This window comes from Drosophila ananassae, chromosome 2L, assembly GCF_017639315.1.
Source record: "Drosophila ananassae strain 14024-0371.13 chromosome 2L, ASM1763931v2, whole genome shotgun sequence".
NCBI lineage: Eukaryota > Metazoa > Arthropoda > Insecta > Diptera > Drosophilidae > Drosophila > Drosophila ananassae.
Genome location: NC_057927.1, coordinates 7,794,941 through 7,811,293, shown reverse-complemented (window position 1 = coordinate 7,811,293; position 16,353 = coordinate 7,794,941). Strand labels below are relative to the sequence as shown.

Genomic DNA, 16,353 nt, shown 5'->3' with positions numbered 1-16,353 from the left:
AGTATTTGGGTTTGTGTCTTCGCTAAATGTTCCCTTGAAAATTCAGAGGGAAATTTATAGGCAATGGTAACATATGGAGTAAGAAAATACCAAAAAGCAGATGGCGCTATCGATATATCGATACACCCATCTCTACTCTCCACCTCTGCTGCGTAATTAACTAAATATTTTTCTAAAAAAGAGGCGACCACAAGAAACAAATCTAGACTGTTCACCTGTTCAACGTAAGTGCGCAGTGCAAGAGACCCAGTGAAGCGTATATTAAGGGGTGGGGGTGTTATGCAGGCCAAAGGAAGTGCGTATTTCGCCAAACAGAGGAGCTATAGGACTCCCATGGAAAATGTACACACAACACAAAGAGCCCGCACACCGACGCACCTCTGAACTGGTAGTTGTGAAGAAAAACAAGTCACTTTTTGGAGCCGTCGGTGGGGGCGTCGGGGCGGGGTGGTTGCCTTAAGTTTCGCACTCATTTAGCACTATTTGGACTGTCCACTGTAGAACCTATCCTCTGTGGCCAGGAAATGGGCGTTTTCTGGCCCCCCCCCCCCTACAAGTGCATTGTTCGCGTATTCCTGTCGATTACGCTGGCAGAGTGACCTCGCTTTGTGTTCGTGTGTGTGTGTGCTGCGCACTTTCTCCGCCTCGCGCGAGTAATGTTCAGTGATCAGGCTTTATCGTCCGATGCGGGTAGGCCCGCCCACCCTCATCCCCTTCCGGCGATCACTCATTGTGACCACTGATGATGAGTCAGTGGTTTCGAATTATCATCCAGCTCAATGGATCACTGCCTGACTCCAGTCCAGTCGTGTTATCTGCACTCCAAAGATTTCCCTTCACAGCTGTTGTCGAGCCGTTGCTGTTCTCTTGCCCGCGCTTAATCGAATTAACGCAAAGTCCGAAGTACTGCGAGTATTTTTACATCGTCTAATCGATACACCTTTCCTCTTGCAGCCAGCCAGCCAGTCAGCCAAACAACCAAAAGCACCAATCCAGCAAACAAATTACTAGTACATCGAAATGGCCAGCCGTAAGAAATCCCTGCTGAAAGTTATCATTCTGGGCGACAGCAGTGTCGGCAAGACCTCGCTCATGAATCAGTATGTAAACAAACGCTTCTCCAACCAATACAAAGCCACAATAGGAGCCGACTTTTGCACAAAAGAGGTGGTGGTAAACGACCGAGTGGTCACAATGCAGGTAAGCAGGATCTCGCCCCGAATGTTCACATTAATATATTATTCTAATCGAAATTTTATTAACCAGATCTGGGATACTGCTGGTCAGGAACGCTTCCAGTCTCTCGGTGTGGCCTTTTACCGGGGAGCCGACTGCTGCGTGCTCGTCTATGACGTTACGGCACCCAACTCCTTCAAGAATCTCGACTCTTGGCGCGACGAGTTCCTCATACAAGCCAGTCCACGTGATCCTGAGCATTTCCCCTTCGTGGTACTGGGTAACAAAGTGGACCTGGACAACCGCCAGGTGTCCACGCGTCGGGCGCAGCAATGGTGCCAATCGAAGAACGATATACCATACTATGAAACGTCCGCTAAGGAGGGAATTAACGTGGAGCTGGCGTTTCAGACTATAGCTAAGAATGCCCTGGAGCAGGAAGCGGAGGTCAGTGCCCTTAGAATATGTGAATAGTCATCCTTATTATTAAATTCCCATCTCTTATCTTACGCAGGCTGATGTTGTAAATGATTTTCCCGATCAGATCATTTTGAACTCGCAAAACAATCGTCCTGGCAACCCCGACAACTGTCAGTGCTAATGTAATAACAGAGCAAGGATAATTACACAATCTATATTATTAAATAATATTTCCAACATAATATTGATCAAGAGATGCAAGAAGTACGACGGACGACGACGGAGAAGAGTGTTCTATGATTAAGTAAAACAATTTCAGCAAGCAGCATAGTAATTAATTAATTGATAGGATGCAAAGTTCAGAATCAGATAGACATCATCTAACAGCAGACTCCTTAATGGCCTCTGGCAATGGCTTAAACAGTGTACCCTACCAAACCCAACCAGACTAACTACCCATCCAACCGTTTCACAAAGAAGTGTACTCGTATTAAATATTTAAATACATTCATGCCCGCCTTCCTCTCTAGTTCTATTTTTCCGTTTAATTAGTCAATTTTTGCACGCATTGTCTGGCTTTGCAACAGCAGCTACAATTGAGAATACAAAAACAAAGTATCTTCGAAGCAAAACAAAAAATCTTGTGATTGTAAATTAAATAAAAAATTACTTTTTTAATGTAATTATCGACATTATTTCCAACACTATCGAATCGGCAGCGCACGGTCCTGATCGGCTCAGCTCCTAAACACCCATTGCAAGACATTCGGGCGACATTTTGGATTAGTAACTATGTTATTTGTGTATATCCTATGATTATAAATAGTATTCCATGTAAAATTTCTCCTTGTTTTTTGGTAATACACATGTAAATTGCGTATATTTGGTATGTACTTTATTTCAACTATTAACAAAATAAACAATGAAGAATTTACAATAAATCGTACATCATTAAGCTAAAAAAATATGTACTTATTGAATGCGAAACGGCCTTGCAGGATAGTCCACGAAAATTTAACTATAATACCTTACCTCTCCTCTCACCAACCAAATTATAACAATGCCCCTATGTGTGGAGCACCTTCACCCAAACAGGGGTAAACTAGGGCACCCACCTGAAAGGGTGCAAAGGGACAGTTGACCTAAAATATGTTGCGATTGGGGAGCAGAAGAAATTGAGAGAAAATTGGAAAGATATGAAGAGAACCTCCTCGTACTCTAATTCAGAGGATGTAGCAGTCCCCGGATGACCTCCCACAGAAGAATATCTTATAATTTGTTTAATTTACAAAATAAATAATAGAAAAATCCACAATAAATCGTACAATCATTAAGCTAACAAAATACTTATTGAATGCGAACCGGTCTTATCTTCCCCATATCATACAAATTGTTTGCAGGATCAGTCATCGCCTTTCCCCACGATGACTGCGAGTGGCTCACTTATAGTTTGGTGGATCACCGACACCCTGATTAGTAGGAGAGCGTCAGTTCGAAAGTCAAGTCCAAGCCAGGACGTACAATAAAATGAATAGTGAAATAAAATCTATTTTTAAAGTAATTGTAATAGGTGAGATGGGTGTCGGAAAAACATCGCTGGTAAAGAGGTACGTAGAGCGACGCTTCAGCATACCAGAAATCGGCACAGTCGGAGTCAACTTTTGCACCCAAGATGTTGAGGTTGATGATCGCGTAATCACACTCCAGGTAATCTTAAATGCTCCCTCCATTTTTGTGTATGAGCGAATACTAAAATATTTTCAGATCTGGGACACTGCGGGTCAAGAACGCTTTGTATGTCTCAGTAGTTGCATCTACCGAGGTGCTGACTGCTGCATCCTTGTATTCGACGTTACTTCACGCATATCCTTCCAAGCACTAGACACGTGGCGCGACGAGTTCCTCATACAAGCTTGTCCTCGCGATCCTGTGCATTTCCCCTTTATGGTGCTTGCCAACAAGGTAGATCTGGACAACCGTATTGTGTCTAATCGTGAAGTGAAAGAATGGTGCCGACGGAGTAATAATATACCCTATTATGAAACGTCTGCTAAGAACGGCTGTAACTTGGATTTGGCATTTAAGACTTTATCTAGGAAGGCTTTGCAGCTGGATGAAGATGTGGGTACCTTAATATTTTCTTTTAAATAAGCCGATGATGAAATGATGTTCTTATTTCAACAGTCAAACTCTTCTTCTAATGTGACAACCTGTTCAGATACGATCATTCGATTATCATCACCGCTACGTAATCATCCTAAAAAATCTAACTGTCCGTGTTAAGTTAATAACAGTAGATCGTAAATAAATAATAAGATAATACGGTGGGAGCCAATATTTAATGGTCAAGGTGTATTTTAAATATTGCGCCAAAGGTGCAATCGATTTTCTATCGATTATAACAGCAATCAGCTGTTTTCTGGATTGGTGTCGGTAACAGCAATCAGCTGTTTTCTGGATTGGTGTTGTTAAAAGGCTGAAGACGTGGCCAGAAATTCGCAGTTTGGGGCCATTGGCTCGTAGCTCCGTTTCCAGAGCAGACGATGAACCCGACTCGGCCAGGGGAACTTTTTATTAAAAACTTAAAACCAAATAGTTTGAAAATCAAATGTGGAAAACTGCACATTTTTCTTTGAATAATTTATTAAAAATATTTAAAATTACATATTAACATTTAAAATTACAGCGCCACAGGAGACCTGATTAATATCAGTCTAATCTGTAGAAAAAAAATTGCATATTAATATAAATTTCATTAATTATATGTTTTTCTAACTTACAAAAAAATGCCATCGAGCATCTCCTCCGACGCTTCGATGGAATTATCCATTTCCTCCACCGTATTCTTCTCTCTTTCTTGATTTTTTTTATTTATCCACCGCTGCCGCAATTCGGCCATCTCCCCAACAGCCTTATAAAATTCATTCTTTCCTTTGCATCTGAATTTTAAGTGCTGCCCAAGGTTAGGCAGCGCTTTAATATAAGGGCAATATGGGCAGCCGTAAATTTTTGGTGTGTCTACGCACATGGAATAGTGGGCCGAAAATTTCCTTCTTGTGCCACACTCCGCAAAACAAAGGGGGCACTGGAGATGGGCGTTCTTCCACTCTTTTCCTGTGGAGTCGACGTGGGCCACCTCCTTCCACTCGTGTTCCACAAACGTGCGGTATATTCTCGGCTTTTTGAAAGGTGGCGCTCCTTCCACCGGCTCCGGCGCTGCCAACACCGGGTCCGGCAAGAAAAAATTGCATATTAATATAAATTTCATTAATTATATGTTTTTCTAACTTACCAAAAATGTTATCGAGCATCTCCTCCGAGACTTCGTACAAATCATCCTCCGCCGTATCCTCCAAGGCCCTCCGTTCATTTTTTTGCGAGTTCCACCGCTGCCGTAAATGTAGCATCTCGCCAACTGCCTTGTACAACGTGTCCTTCCTTCCTTTGCACCTACATTTTTGGTGCTGCCCAAGGTTAGGGAGCGCTTTTATGAATGGACAATATGGGCAGCTGTGGGTTTTTGGTGTCACGGAACACTTGGAGTACTGCCTTTGGGAAGCGCATGCCAAAAAGCAGAGTGGGCACTGCAATTTTTCGTTGACCCATTTTGTCCCGTTGCCATCGATATGGACTACCTCCTTCCATTGGTGTACATACTTGGTGCGGTAAACTCTTTTCGCCTTTTTCAAAGGTTCATCACCTTCGATTATGAAGTTCAGGTTACTACTCATATTCACCTTCCCTTCCTCCAAATCCAATTTTCGCTTATCCATCCAAACTTTGAATGCGTGGGAGAAATTATCATTTTCAAACATCTTTAAATTAAGTTGCGAACTCCATGGCGGTAAATTGTAAATTAACAATCAGCTGTTCAAAAGTAAGAGATGGCTGCTGGAGCTTTTGAGGTCCCGTTAGAAAAAATTGCATATTAATATAAATTTCATTATTATATGTTTTTCTAACTTACCCAAAATGTAATCGAGCATCTCCACCGACACTTAGGACGTGGGCCACCTCCTTCCACTCGTGTTCCACAAACGTGCGGTATATTCTCGGCTTTTTGAAAGGTGGCGCTCCTTCCACCGGCTCCGGCGCTGCCAACACCGGGTCCGGCAAGAAAAAATTGCATATTAATATAAATTTCATTAATTATATGTTTTTCTAACTTACCAAAAATGTTATCGAGCATCTCCTCCGAGACTTCGTACAAATCATCCTCCGCCGTATCCTCCAAGGCCCTCCGTTCATTTTTTTGCGAGTTCCACCGCTGCCGTAAATGTAGCATCTCGCCAACTGCCTTGTACAACGTGTCCTTCCTTCCTTTGCACCTACATTTTTGGTGCTGCCCAAGGTTAGGGAGCGCTTTTATGAATGGACAATATGGGCAGCTGTGGGTTTTTGGTGTCACGGAACACTTGGAGTACTGCCTTTGGGAAGCGCATGCCAAAAAGCAGAGTGGGCACTGCAATTTTTCGTTGACCCATTTTGTCCCGTTGCCATCGATATGGACTACCTCCTTCCATTGGTGTACATACTTGGTGCGGTAAACTCTTTTCGCCTTTTTCAAAGGTTCATCACCTTCGATTATGAAGTTCAGGTTACTACTCATATTCACCTTCCCTTCCTCCAAATCCAATTTTCGCTTATCCATCCAAACTTTGAATGCGTGGGAGAAATTATCATTTTCAAACATCTTTAAATTAAGTGCGAACTCCATGGCGGTAAATTGTAAATTAACAATCAGCTGTTCAAAAGTAAGAGATGGCTGCTGGAGCTTTTGAGGTCCCGTTAGAAAAAATTGCATATTAATATAAATTTCATTAATTATATGTTTTTCTAACTTACCCAAAATGTAATCGAGCATCTCCACCGACACTTCGTAGGAATTCTCCGCCGTATCCTCCACGGCCCTCTTCATTTTTTTTCAATTTCCACCGCTGCCTCAATTGTGCCATCTCCCCAACAGCCTTGTATAAGTCCTTCCTTCCTTTGCATCGGAATTTCAAGTGCTGCCCAAGGTTAGGGAGCGCTTTAATGTACGGGCAGCCGTGAGTTTTTGGTGTATCTGCACATTTTGAGAAGTGTGCAGAATATTTCCTCTTTGTGCCACATTCCATAAAACAGAGTGGGCACTGCAGTGGGTCGTTAATCCATTTTTGCCGTTTGCGTCTACACGAGTAACCTCCTTCCATTCGTGTTCATAATTTGATCGGTACACTCTCTTCGGCTTCTTAAAAGGTGGCGCTCCATCTTCCACCGGCTCCGGCGCTGCCACCACCGGCTCCGGCGCGTTTTTCTAACTTACCCAAAATGTGATCGAGCATCTCCGAGACTTCGTACAAATCATCCTCCGCCGTATCCTCCAAGGCCCTCTCTTCATTTTTTTGCAACTTCCACCGCTGCCGTAAATGTGCCATCTCGCCAACTGCCTTGTACAACGTGTCCTTCCTTCCTTTGCACCTACATTTTTGGTGCTGCCCAAGGTTAGGGAGCGCTTTTATGAATGGACAATATGGGCAGCTGTGGGTTTTTGGTGTCACGGAAAACTTGGAGTACTGCCTTTGGGAAGCGCATGCCAAAAAGCAGAGTGGGCACTGCAATTTTTCGTTGACCCATTTTGTCCCGTTGCCATCGATATGGACTACCTCCTTCCATTGGTGTACATACTTGGTGCGGTAAACTCTTTTCGCCTTTTTCAAAGGTTCATCACCTTCGATTATGAAGTTCAGGTTACTACTCATATTCACCTTCCCTTCCTCCAAATCCAATTTTCGCTTATCCATCCAAACTTTGAATGCGTGGGAGAAATTATAATTTTCAAACATCTTTAAATTAAGTGCGAACTCCATGGCGGTAAATTGTAAATAAACAATCAGCTGTTCAAAAGTAAGAGATGGCTGCTGGAGCTTTTGAGGTCCCGTTAGAAAAAATTGCATATTAATATAAATTTCATTAATTATATGTTTTTCTAACTTACCCAAAATGTTATCGAGCATCTCCTCCGACACTTCGTAGGAATTCTCCGCCGTATCCTCCAATCCCGTATCTCTCCCTTCATTTTTGGTCATACTCCAACGCCGCCGTAAGTCAAACATCTCTTCGACTGCCTTGTATATTACCGTTGTCCCCTTGCATTTAAACTTTTTATGCTGCCCAAAGTTTGGGAGCACTTTTACATAGGGACAATAAGGGCAGTCTTGGGGGTGTCTGCACACTTTGAGAAGTGTGCAGAATAACTTCTTGTTGTACCACATTGCATAAAGCACAATGGGCACTGTAGTGGCTCATTTTTCCATAATCTCCAATTTCCGTCGATATGGGTCACCTCCTTCCATTCATACTGATGATTTGCGCGGTAAACGCGTTTTGGCTTTTTCGGTGGTGGCGCGCCGTCTGCCCCCACCAATGGCTCCGGCGCTGACACCACCGGATCCGGTGCTGCCAACACCAGTTCCGGTGCTGCCATTACCAGTTCTGGTGATGCCAAGACCGGATCCGGTGCTGCCAACACCCCAGAAAGTCCCAACTCTCTAACTTAAAAAACACCAAAGTTATGGCGTTTCCGATCAATCAGTTATATGGCAGCTATAGAATATAGTCGGCCGATCCTTATGAAATAGGATCGTATAGAAGATCGTATAAGTGTGCCCAAAATAGAATCCATAGAAATTCCCATCCTTCTAACTTAAAAACAACAAAGTTATGGCATTTCCGATCAATAAGTTATATGGAAGCTATATTTACCATTTTATAGACGGCCGATCCCGACCGTTCCGACTTATATACTACTTATATACTGCTTGTTTAATAATTGTTTAATAATAATAATATTAAACTTACCATATTTATAATATTTCCGTATATATTGACCATTTTTAGTGGAAATAAGTTTCTTTCAAAGGAGCAACCAGGGATGCAGACTATTTGCATTAATTTATTTAATAAATATTATTTTTAAATTGGGGTTGGTTTTGGGGTTTAGTTGGATTTTTAAATATTATTTAATTTGTATTTCAATTATATTTAAAAAAAAGTTTTCGTATCCCTGGTTGCAATTAAAAAGTGTAATCTATTCGAACAGCTGATTCTATATTTACCATTATTTACCCGCCATGGAGTTCGCATCCAATTTAAAGATGTTTGAAAAAGAAAATTTCTCCCACGCATTCAAAGTTTGGATGGATAAGCGAAAATTGGATTTGGAGGAAGGGAAGGTGAATATGAGTAGTAACCTGAACTTCATAATCGAAGGTGATGAACCATTTTTCATCGCTTTCGATGAATTTCACATGAAACACATTCAAGTAAGCAATAATACAATAATAATATAATAAATAGTAACATTTTTATTTTTCAGAATGCTCCTGGAAGTTTCCATGGGTGGAAAATATTTGCCATTGCGGCGTCCAATTTAAATGGACACCTGCAAATCATACATTTAAAAGCTGTAAGTGTAATATGTACACAAACCAAATTAATTTATTAAAATAATTATTCTTATTTTCAGATGTCGAGTGGGATAGAGAAATTGGTTTCCGTTGAAAAATTTGCTTTGCAACGGCATACCGTGCATAATGGGGCATCCTCTGTAAAGGACTCAATAATCATATTCATGCCTAACAAAGGCGGTCTGTAGATTCGGAACTTGTGGGACGAACTTGTTCGTGGACTGGTTCCGGTTCACGAGTTGGCGCCTCACTTATCAATTAAAATCAATGGGGAACCATAAATCGATTTTCTCTATCAAATTGTTGGGAGCGATTTGAATGATTTTTGCTCCAGATATACTAGAAAAGGTGATACATCGTCTCAACTACCGTGCATATGGGGGCATCCTCTCACAGCTAGAGCTTCACAATATTAATAACAATTTTTGGTGGTCATTTTTGTATGGGCTGATTGGCCCACTTTTATCCGATTTTCTCCAAAACGTAGGGAGCGATTTTTATGAAACTTTCAGGTATTACCCTCAATATTTTGACCTATTAGCTGCAATATCGGGCCAATTTTTCAAATGTATTTTAATGGTATTTTAAGGTTGTTGATCCCGCCCAAAGTAAGAAAAAACTATAAATGCTTCAATTCTTAACAATTCTAAACTTTATTTCATTCAATTTAGTGGATAAACAGTAAAATAATTGAAAATAAGAAAATTCGTTGCGGTGTTCCGATTCCACCGTTCCACTTCGACGCTAACTAGGCGACGCTAGTTTGACGGACATTCCGGTGAGAGCCAATATTTAATATTTAATGGTCATGGGGTATTTTAAATATTGCGCCAAAGGTGCAATCGACTTTCAATCGATTACAACAGCAATCAGCTGTTTTCTGGATTGGTGTTATAAAACGGCTGAAGGCGATCATATATTTTCATTATATTTTAGGTTTTTGTGGAATTCTTGTTCAATTAGCGGAATAATCTACAAAAACTTGAAACCTGGATAGCGTTATGAAAAAATAAAACTTAATTTCTTTCGATTATAGAATTCGTGCACAGATTCCTTCAGGAATCCATTGTGAAACTAACTGGCATTGAATCATCGAGGAATTCCTATCTTGGGAAAATCCTCGCTTAAGATTATTTGGAAATTCTGCGACTATCAATATTTATTTGTTTGTTTTTATCATGACGGAGTACAGCAACTACAATTGTAAGTAATATGAAGTTATACAAAACCGCGCTAATTAAATTTTTTTATATCTACAGACCCATATGACCAATCCCAAGAACCACAACAGGAACAGCAGCCGCAGCCCATTGACAAGCTCATATCCACTATCAGAGGTGATACCTTCCCTCCATTATTCTACGGTCCAAATTATATTTAATTTAAATATATTTATCTTTTACAGAGGAAAATGAAGACTTGCGCGGAGACATTCAGTCCCTTAGAGTCGAGATTTCAAGGCTCGCGGATGCAATTACCAATCAGACCGCTTTTATGCAGCAGTACGTGAATATAGAAAGTGGCAGGACGATAATGGAGCCTGTGGAGATACCAACCGTGTCTATAATCGAGCCGATTCCAGTCAAATTTCCTATAGGTTGCGACTCTGATTTATTATGCCTGAATGAATACATTACAGCGGATACAAGAGACTATTATGTATGTATATTTAGATTTAAAAAATCTTTCTAAAACTTTAATCAACAGGTGAATCGAATGAAATCGATAATAGGCGTCGGATCTTTGTCCAGATCTTTAAAGGGCATTTTAACGGCGAAACTTATAATGGATTACAATCTTGAAGGAGTTAACAACAAAAAAGAACTTCGATGTTTCAATAATTATATATCTGCTCTTTTTGGTAAGCTCATGATTTTTACGAAAAGCATATGGACTAATAGAACTGTATATTTAGAGGCGATTCAAATGGTTAATCCCATGGGGAACCCCGAAAAGTTACTTCGACAGGCGCTAGCTTGTATCAAGAACGCATACACCAAAAAAAGTTGTAAGGAAAGGAAACTTCTGAGGGAAAGCAATCAGTCGCTACCTTGTATCAAGAACTCATCCACCAAAAGCTCAAAGGAAAAAAAACGCATAAAGGTAGCCGATCCTATATGCACGAAATCAATAATTACAACAACCGCAATAGGAAACCACATTGACTTTCCCCTGACATCTGAAAGCGATCTAATTTTAATAGATTCAGAAATACAGAGACATGACCAAGCTGATTACGTAAGTGGATTGTTAAAATCAAACCTTTATTATGACATGGAAGTTCAATTTATTTTCAGATAAATAAAATAAAGCTTTTGCTTAGTACCGGCAAACTTTCTCAATCTTTAAAAAATGTTATGACAGAGGAACTCATCGTCGACTTCAATATTCTTGGTCTTAATTCTAAAAAAGCACTCAACCAGTATTTAAACTTTTTCCCCAGTCTTTTGGGTAAGTTCCCCTGCCCTTCATGTTTCATATTGATAGTTTTATTTTTTATATTTTAATATTATTATGCAGAGGCAATCCGCCTAGTGGACCCCACAAAGCCAGCTGATTTGTTACTTACCAAAGCAATGATTTGCGTTAAAAATAACTTACACAAGAAAAGGAGTAAAGTAAGAAAAATTAAAGCATATGGAATTTAATGATAAAGTTAATATAAAATATATTTTTTTATAATAAAAATAATAAATAAATGAATTTGACCTAAACTATTTTTCTAATTCAAATTATCGTAAATTGGCGCTCAATCAGAAACTGCGTTTAACAGTACACTGTTAATACGTAGAAGGAGAGTATCATATGTTTTGAGGCGTCTAGTGTTTGTTCTGACAAAAATAAAATATTATTTGCAAAAATAAATATAAAAAACACACTTATTCTTAAAAAAATTTGCTCAAAAACCAAGTTTAATCCTTACTTGTTGATGTGAAACACTACTTCTTAATGTAAGGATCGTAATTCACTTCGGAATCCTTGGTGAATACTTTTCCTTGTGATTCCTGCATGACTAAAACAATTCAACCGCTAGGGTGAACTTTATCCACAATGGCAGAAGGATCAAACACTCTTCGTCATGACCAGCAACAACCCACTGTTGAACGCATATTGGCAGTAGTTAGAGGTAACAGTTAATATTTCATTTTTAAAAGGATATTAACAAAATGATTAATTTGCATTTCAAAGATGAAAACAAACGAATGCATGAGGAGGTTAGGACACTAAGGAACCAACTGAAGGATCTGACTGGGGCTGTAGCCATCCAGTCTGCTTATATGCAAGAATATATGAAACAACAATTTATGCCCCAAAAACCTGCTACCAAAACCGTCACGAAATTCAAATTTCCTTTAGAGTCCGAATCAGATCTCGTGGATATTGAAAATGCCATCACCGAGGATAATCGACAGGATTGTGTAAGCCAGTATATGAAAACGATTGGGAATCGAGATTGATCAGTCCTTTTATATTACAGGTAGCACAAATGAGATCGAACATTTTCAAAGTTGGAACCCTTTCCTCATCCTTGACAAATATATTGTCGGAAGAAATGGTTGTTAATTATAATATAGAAGGAATGCATGGAAAAAAGCAACTGCGTTGTTATACTAACTTTTTAAACGCACTCTTGGGTAATTAAAATTCGATTTCTATTCATTGCCATTTCAACCAGAGTTTAATCTTTTTTAGATGCAATCAAACTGTATGATGCTTCCGAACCGGCGATTAAGCAACTAGGTCGTGCAATTTCTAACGTAAAAGACAAAGTTTCCCGCAACAAAATAAAATTGGAAAAAAATTTGAATAGTACTGAGGTAGTCTACTTGGGCTCAACACCGATTGACTATGATGATAACTATGATGATGCCGACGTGATGCCGTCTAAGGACGATGATGAAGATTTTAACGCAAAACAAATAATAACGAAAAAGGAGCAGGAATACCTGATAACTGAGCTGGTTGATGAAAGTGTATCGAAATTAAATGAGATAGAATTTCCACTACAAACGAACGCAGACTTAGAGGAAGTTGACAATGAGATAGCCAATGGCAAAAAAATTGAATACGTAAGTTATTAATAACTTTGCATTGAATAGTCATAATGAATAATTCCAAATACTCCACAGACCGCCAAATTAAAGTATTTGCTTAGCGGAGATATTCTGCCCAGGACTCTCAAAAATGTAATTTCGAAGGATCTTATTTATGATAGCCAATCACGCTCGAAAAAAAGAAACTTAAGAAATATAAAAATATGGAAATACGAACATTTTGAAGATGCCCTTTTAGGTATTTAATTTCAAATTTTTCATCGCTATGAGCTTATCTCACAAAATTTATTTCAGATGTTATTCAGGAACTGCACCCTAAGGAGGCAGCGAAACCCCTTCTTTTAAAATCCTTGGCTGCAATAAGAAAACACGATAATAAAAAACAAAAAAACAATGATGACGATTACGTTTCAGATGAGGAAGATCCTCTAATGGATATATAGTTACTAAAACAAAAAAAATATTTTAAAATAAAAACAATTTAATTTTTTATTTGATTAACAGTAAATTTTATTAAAAGAACAGAGTTCTGTTAGTGACGGAAAACAGCTGTTTCTGTTGTCAGAATTGGAAGGGTCATTTATTTACTTACTCCTCATACATAAATGTCGCACATTTCGCCAGTCACACCGCCTCCACCACCACCGCTTCCCTCGGTTCCGATACCACAGACGCCCACGGAGTTGAAGGAGCTTCCTGTTAATATAAATATTGCCACGGATGAGTGCAGCTGGGCCAAGGAGTATCCAGAGGTGCAAAAAGGGTGCTACCTCAGCCGAGTGTGCCAATATGCGGCTCCAAAACGCTGCCAGTACTACTCGGTGCCTAGTACTCTCCAGGTGGGGGCTAAAGATAAGCTTCTGCATACTTATACTCATTACTTACCTATACTCCTCCAGGTGGGACCAACTTGTGGGTTGACAGCACTCAGCATGTTGCTCGGTGGGCAGCCAACGGCTGCGGAACTTCTCAAAGAATCCATTGCGCAGGAGTACACCCTTAACGGAGAGCTCTTCAGTGGCCAGTATTTGTACGAAATCACCCGCAAGTATTTGCATCCCCGCGGTGCCTGTCAACTGCACGAAGGTATACTCAATTGCGACAAGGTCAAGGAGTTGTTGCATGCCGGAGGCTGTCTTCTTGTACCGCATCCTTTTATAAAAACTGAATACTTTAAGTTTGGTTTAAAACTAGTTTAAGATGGGTTTTTTCGCGGCCGCGTTAACAGCACCGATTTTCAGTAACAGCACCGCAACAGCTGTTAGAGTCGCGAGTTTTATGGTATTTTTTAGTGATAAATTTACAAAAAGCATTGTGTTTCATACAACAAACGGAAAATAATTAATATTTGTTAATAAAAAACCGTGAATTTGCTTTTGTAATGGCCACCGAAGAGGAGCAGGTATGTAAAATATTCAAAGCACAATAAAATGTCTATAATCCACGTACTTGCAGCTGAGTCAGGTTATTTTGCCGGTCAAGGAGCCCCTGGATCTCATCCGCTTGAGTTTGGATGAGAAGGTATACGTAAAAATGCGTAATGAGCGGGAACTGCGAGGACGTCTTCATGTGAGTTCACTTATCTATTCTAGGCTATTCCTAGACCTCTAATAACACTCTACCGGCAGGCCTTCGATCAGCATCTGAACATGGTTCTGGGTGACGCGGAAGAGACGGTGACCACCGTGGAAATCGACGAGGAGACGTATGAAGAGGTTTACAAGACCGCAAAACGCACCATTCCTATGCTGTTTGTGCGGGGCGATGGCGTTATCCTAGTTTCGCCGCCAATGCGGGTTGGCTAGCCAGACCCATTTGCATTTAAGTTAATTGTCCCTCATTTATCCCCCGGCTCCTAATTATATTGCTTAATAAAAGTTCCAAAACAACCCAATTGAAAGATTCAAACTCTTATACTCTTAAACTCTTGTACTCATTCTATAATTGGTTATCCTTAATATTAAAACCCTTTAAAATATGAAACTAAAAAAGGTATGATGCGGATGTGAACCACGCACCTTGCCTGAAGTCCGGCCACAGAGCACACTGGGCGTTGATCGTAGGCTTTCTGGTGGATATCCAAGATAAGGTAAGAGTCTGGAGTCCACTTGCAGATCTGTCGAATTACAATACCACTCTTCCGCAGTACTATGTCCTGGCCCGCCATGGAAAGACTCGTAACTTGGCCGTTTGGTCCCTCGAAACTCTTAGCCAAAGCAATGCCAATTTGTTGGAGTTCGCCCAACCCAAAGGCTATCCGGAAAATGAATTTCTGCTACCACCTGGTGGAATCGCAGGACCATTAGGTCTCAATGAGCGCTCTATCCTAGTTAATGGCCTGCCGCAGCAGGTGCTGCACGTGTGCTAAGCATTTGACAAATAAAGAGTCATGACCATTTCGTATTTAACTTTTAATATATTTAATAATACAATTATAAATTACACGACTTACAATGCAGTTCTTTTCTTTAACTCAACGCACCTCGAACGTCACTTCCATTTCTCCGTTCAAACGGGGAAAAAACACGCAGGGAGTTCTGGATTGGGATAGGATCGCAACTACTACGGTGTGGGATGGGACGGGGATACGAATGCAGGGAAACGGGAAATAGAATATATATTGTACATTTATGATATATCGAACTGTCTTCTCTCTTGCTATGCGATCTATATAGATTTACTTTGTGTATACATGTATAAATTTACTTTTCTCAACATGCGCTAATACAATAGGGCTGCCTTAAACGCTGCACACTTTGAAATTTTCGAAAATCACAACAATAAGAGTAGTACACAATGGTTTGTATATGGTTGATTAGATAGGAATACTACATATTTGAATATAGTACGTATTGTATATAATTTCACATATAGATATTTTCTCTGATTTAGGTAGTATATAGACGACGGGTTGGTTAAATATGTCAAGTTTTTTTTTGTTTTTTCAATTAGTTGAAGATTTCTGCATAACCTTTAGATACACTCGATAGTTGGCCAGTCGGGAGCAACGATTTTGAGATCAGGGAGCCTACTGCCCCGATTCCTGACACGGGGATACGGGATATACATATGCTATAACTTGCCAACAGGCAAGAGCAACGTGTTTATAGAAGTTTTTGAAACGGTAACTACACGACGTTTAGTTTTAGTTCTTGACTTTCTTGTACAGGATTATTTTGATACGCGTTGTTCATCTTTGACGAGTTTTTTGTTAATTACTTTAAGCACAATTTTAAACTAGAAGAGTGTCTCTG

General features: G+C 40.0%; 6 protein-coding genes across 13 annotated transcripts; 5 read left to right on the top strand and 1 right to left on the bottom strand.

Moving 5' to 3' along the window:
* The first annotated feature begins 81 nt into the window (after nt 1-81).
* Nucleotides 82-2,561, top strand: LOC6499820 (ras-related protein Rab-7a). Of its 3 annotated transcripts, none has more exons than XM_014910756.3 (4): nt 82-224; nt 955-1,200; nt 1,267-1,623; nt 1,691-2,561. In XM_014910756.3, the coding sequence occupies exons 2-4, from the start codon at nt 1,021-1,023 to the stop codon at nt 1,775-1,777; spliced, it is 624 nt and encodes a 207-aa protein (XP_014766242.1). In that variant the 5' UTR covers nt 82-224; nt 955-1,020; the 3' UTR covers nt 1,778-2,561. The 3 variants fall into 3 exon arrangements, with proteins under 3 accessions (XP_014766242.1, XP_014766243.1, XP_044574224.1); XM_014910757.3 differs by having other exon boundaries at nt 129-224; nt 959-1,200; XM_044718289.1 differs by lacking the exon at nt 82-224 and adding an exon at nt 518-896.
* Nucleotides 2,562-3,068: 507 nt separating this feature from the next.
* Nucleotides 3,069-3,937, top strand: LOC26514567 (ras-related protein rab7). Its single transcript, XM_014911817.3, has 3 exons — nt 3,069-3,303; nt 3,361-3,717; nt 3,781-3,937. Exons 1-3 carry the CDS (start codon nt 3,124-3,126, stop codon nt 3,877-3,879), a joined length of 636 nt encoding a protein of 211 aa, XP_014767303.1. The 5' UTR covers nt 3,069-3,123; the 3' UTR covers nt 3,880-3,937.
* Nucleotides 3,938-4,222: 285 nt separating this feature from the next.
* Nucleotides 4,223-8,092, bottom strand: LOC26514357. Of its 2 annotated transcripts, XM_044718287.1 has the most exons (6): nt 7,574-8,092; nt 6,442-7,502; nt 5,767-6,370; nt 5,611-5,690; nt 4,377-4,732; nt 4,223-4,315 (listed from the first exon to the last, which is right to left on the bottom strand). In XM_044718287.1, the coding sequence occupies exons 3-6, from the start codon at nt 6,311-6,313 to the stop codon at nt 4,306-4,308; spliced, it is 993 nt and encodes a 330-aa protein (XP_044574222.1). In that variant the 5' UTR covers nt 6,314-6,370; nt 6,442-7,502; nt 7,574-8,092; the 3' UTR covers nt 4,223-4,305. The 2 variants fall into 2 exon arrangements, with proteins under 2 accessions (XP_044574222.1, XP_014767276.2); XM_014911790.3 differs by lacking the exons at nt 5,611-5,690; nt 5,767-6,370; nt 6,442-7,502; nt 7,574-8,092 and adding an exon at nt 4,889-5,417 and having other exon boundaries at nt 4,377-4,812.
* A 350-nt stretch (nt 8,093-8,442) lies between these two features.
* On the top strand, nt 8,443-9,451 carry LOC123258387. Its single transcript, XM_044718283.1, has 3 exons — nt 8,443-8,900; nt 8,954-9,043; nt 9,104-9,451. The coding sequence occupies exons 1-3, from the start codon at nt 8,709-8,711 to the stop codon at nt 9,230-9,232; spliced, it is 411 nt and encodes a 136-aa protein (XP_044574218.1). The 5' UTR covers nt 8,443-8,708; the 3' UTR covers nt 9,233-9,451.
* A 442-nt stretch (nt 9,452-9,893) lies between these two features.
* On the top strand, nt 9,894-15,557 carry LOC26515316 (UPF0692 protein CG33108). 5 transcript variants are annotated; one of them, XR_006508045.1, is made up of 13 exons: nt 9,894-9,980; nt 10,081-10,247; nt 10,304-10,381; nt 10,450-10,703; nt 10,752-10,905; nt 10,960-11,282; nt 11,342-11,495; nt 11,565-12,171; nt 12,234-12,463; nt 12,523-12,679; nt 12,738-13,114; nt 13,175-13,337; nt 13,394-13,591. XR_006508045.1 is itself a non-coding variant. In XM_044718282.1 (9 exons), exons 6-9 carry the CDS (start codon nt 13,705-13,707, stop codon nt 15,465-15,467), a joined length of 801 nt encoding a protein of 266 aa, XP_044574217.1. In that variant the 5' UTR covers nt 11,800-12,171; nt 12,234-12,463; nt 12,523-12,679; nt 12,738-13,114; nt 13,175-13,337; nt 13,394-13,704; the 3' UTR covers nt 15,468-15,557. The 5 variants fall into 5 exon arrangements, 3 of the variants coding, with proteins under 3 accessions (XP_044574217.1, XP_014767413.1, XP_044574215.1); XR_006508044.1 differs by having other exon boundaries at nt 9,897-10,247; XM_044718282.1 differs by lacking the exons at nt 9,894-9,980; nt 10,081-10,247; nt 10,304-10,381; ... (2 more) ...; nt 10,960-11,282; nt 11,342-11,495 and adding exons at nt 13,999-14,246; nt 15,092-15,188; nt 15,246-15,557 and having other exon boundaries at nt 11,800-12,171; nt 13,394-13,938.
* LOC26514390 (U6 snRNA-associated Sm-like protein LSm3) lies at nt 14,348-14,999 on the top strand. Its single transcript, XM_014911794.3, has 3 exons — nt 14,348-14,501; nt 14,555-14,668; nt 14,728-14,999. Exons 1-3 carry the CDS (start codon nt 14,481-14,483, stop codon nt 14,902-14,904), a joined length of 312 nt encoding a protein of 103 aa, XP_014767280.1. The 5' UTR covers nt 14,348-14,480; the 3' UTR covers nt 14,905-14,999.
* Nucleotides 15,558-16,353: the final 796 nt, after the last annotated feature.

Bases quoted from the DNA above. Each gene is read 5' to 3' on its own strand.
- LOC26514390 (XM_014911794.3), top strand. From the start codon at position 14,481: ATGGCCACCGAAGAGGAGCAG. The intron at 14,502-14,554 runs GTATGTAAAATA...ACGTACTTGCAG, and splicing joins TGGCCACCGAAGAGGAGCAG to CTGAGTCAGGTTATTTTGCC. The intron at 14,669-14,727 runs GTGAGTTCACTT...CTCTACCGGCAG, and splicing joins AACTGCGAGGACGTCTTCAT to GCCTTCGATCAGCATCTGAA.
- LOC6499820 (XM_014910756.3), top strand. From the start codon at position 1,021: ATGGCCAGCCGTAAGAAATCCCTGCTGAAAGTTATCATTCTGGGCGAC. The intron at 1,201-1,266 runs GTAAGCAGGATC...TTTATTAACCAG, and splicing joins ACCGAGTGGTCACAATGCAG to ATCTGGGATACTGCTGGTCA. The intron at 1,624-1,690 runs GTCAGTGCCCTT...TATCTTACGCAG, and splicing joins CCCTGGAGCAGGAAGCGGAG to GCTGATGTTGTAAATGATTT.
- LOC123258387 (XM_044718283.1), top strand. From the start codon at position 8,709: ATGGAGTTCGCATCCAATTTAAAGATGTTTGAAAAAGAAAATTTCTCC. The intron at 8,901-8,953 runs GTAAGCAATAAT...TTTATTTTTCAG, and splicing joins TTCACATGAAACACATTCAA to AATGCTCCTGGAAGTTTCCA. The intron at 9,044-9,103 runs GTAAGTGTAATA...TCTTATTTTCAG, and splicing joins AAATCATACATTTAAAAGCT to ATGTCGAGTGGGATAGAGAA.
- LOC26514567 (XM_014911817.3), top strand. From the start codon at position 3,124: ATGAATAGTGAAATAAAATCTATTTTTAAAGTAATTGTAATAGGTGAG. The intron at 3,304-3,360 runs GTAATCTTAAAT...AAATATTTTCAG, and splicing joins ATCGCGTAATCACACTCCAG to ATCTGGGACACTGCGGGTCA. The intron at 3,718-3,780 runs GTGGGTACCTTA...TTATTTCAACAG, and splicing joins CTTTGCAGCTGGATGAAGAT to TCAAACTCTTCTTCTAATGT.
- LOC26514357 (XM_044718287.1), bottom strand. From the start codon at position 6,313: ATGGAGTTCGCACTTAATTTAAAGATGTTTGAAAATGATAATTTCTCC. The intron at 5,691-5,766 runs GTAAGTTAGAAA...CGGTGTTGGCAG, and splicing joins GATGCTCGATAACATTTTTG to CGCCGGAGCCGGTGGAAGGA. The intron at 4,733-5,610 runs GTGGCCCACGTC...GAGTGGAAGGAG, and splicing joins TGGAACACGAGTGGAAGGAG to GTGGCCCACGTCGACTCCAC.
- LOC26515316 (XM_014911927.3), top strand. From the start codon at position 12,096: ATGGCAGAAGGATCAAACACTCTTCGTCATGACCAGCAACAACCCACT. The intron at 12,680-12,737 runs GTAATTAAAATT...AATCTTTTTTAG, and splicing joins CTTTTTAAACGCACTCTTGG to ATGCAATCAAACTGTATGAT. The intron at 13,115-13,174 runs GTAAGTTATTAA...AATACTCCACAG, and splicing joins ATGGCAAAAAAATTGAATAC to ACCGCCAAATTAAAGTATTT.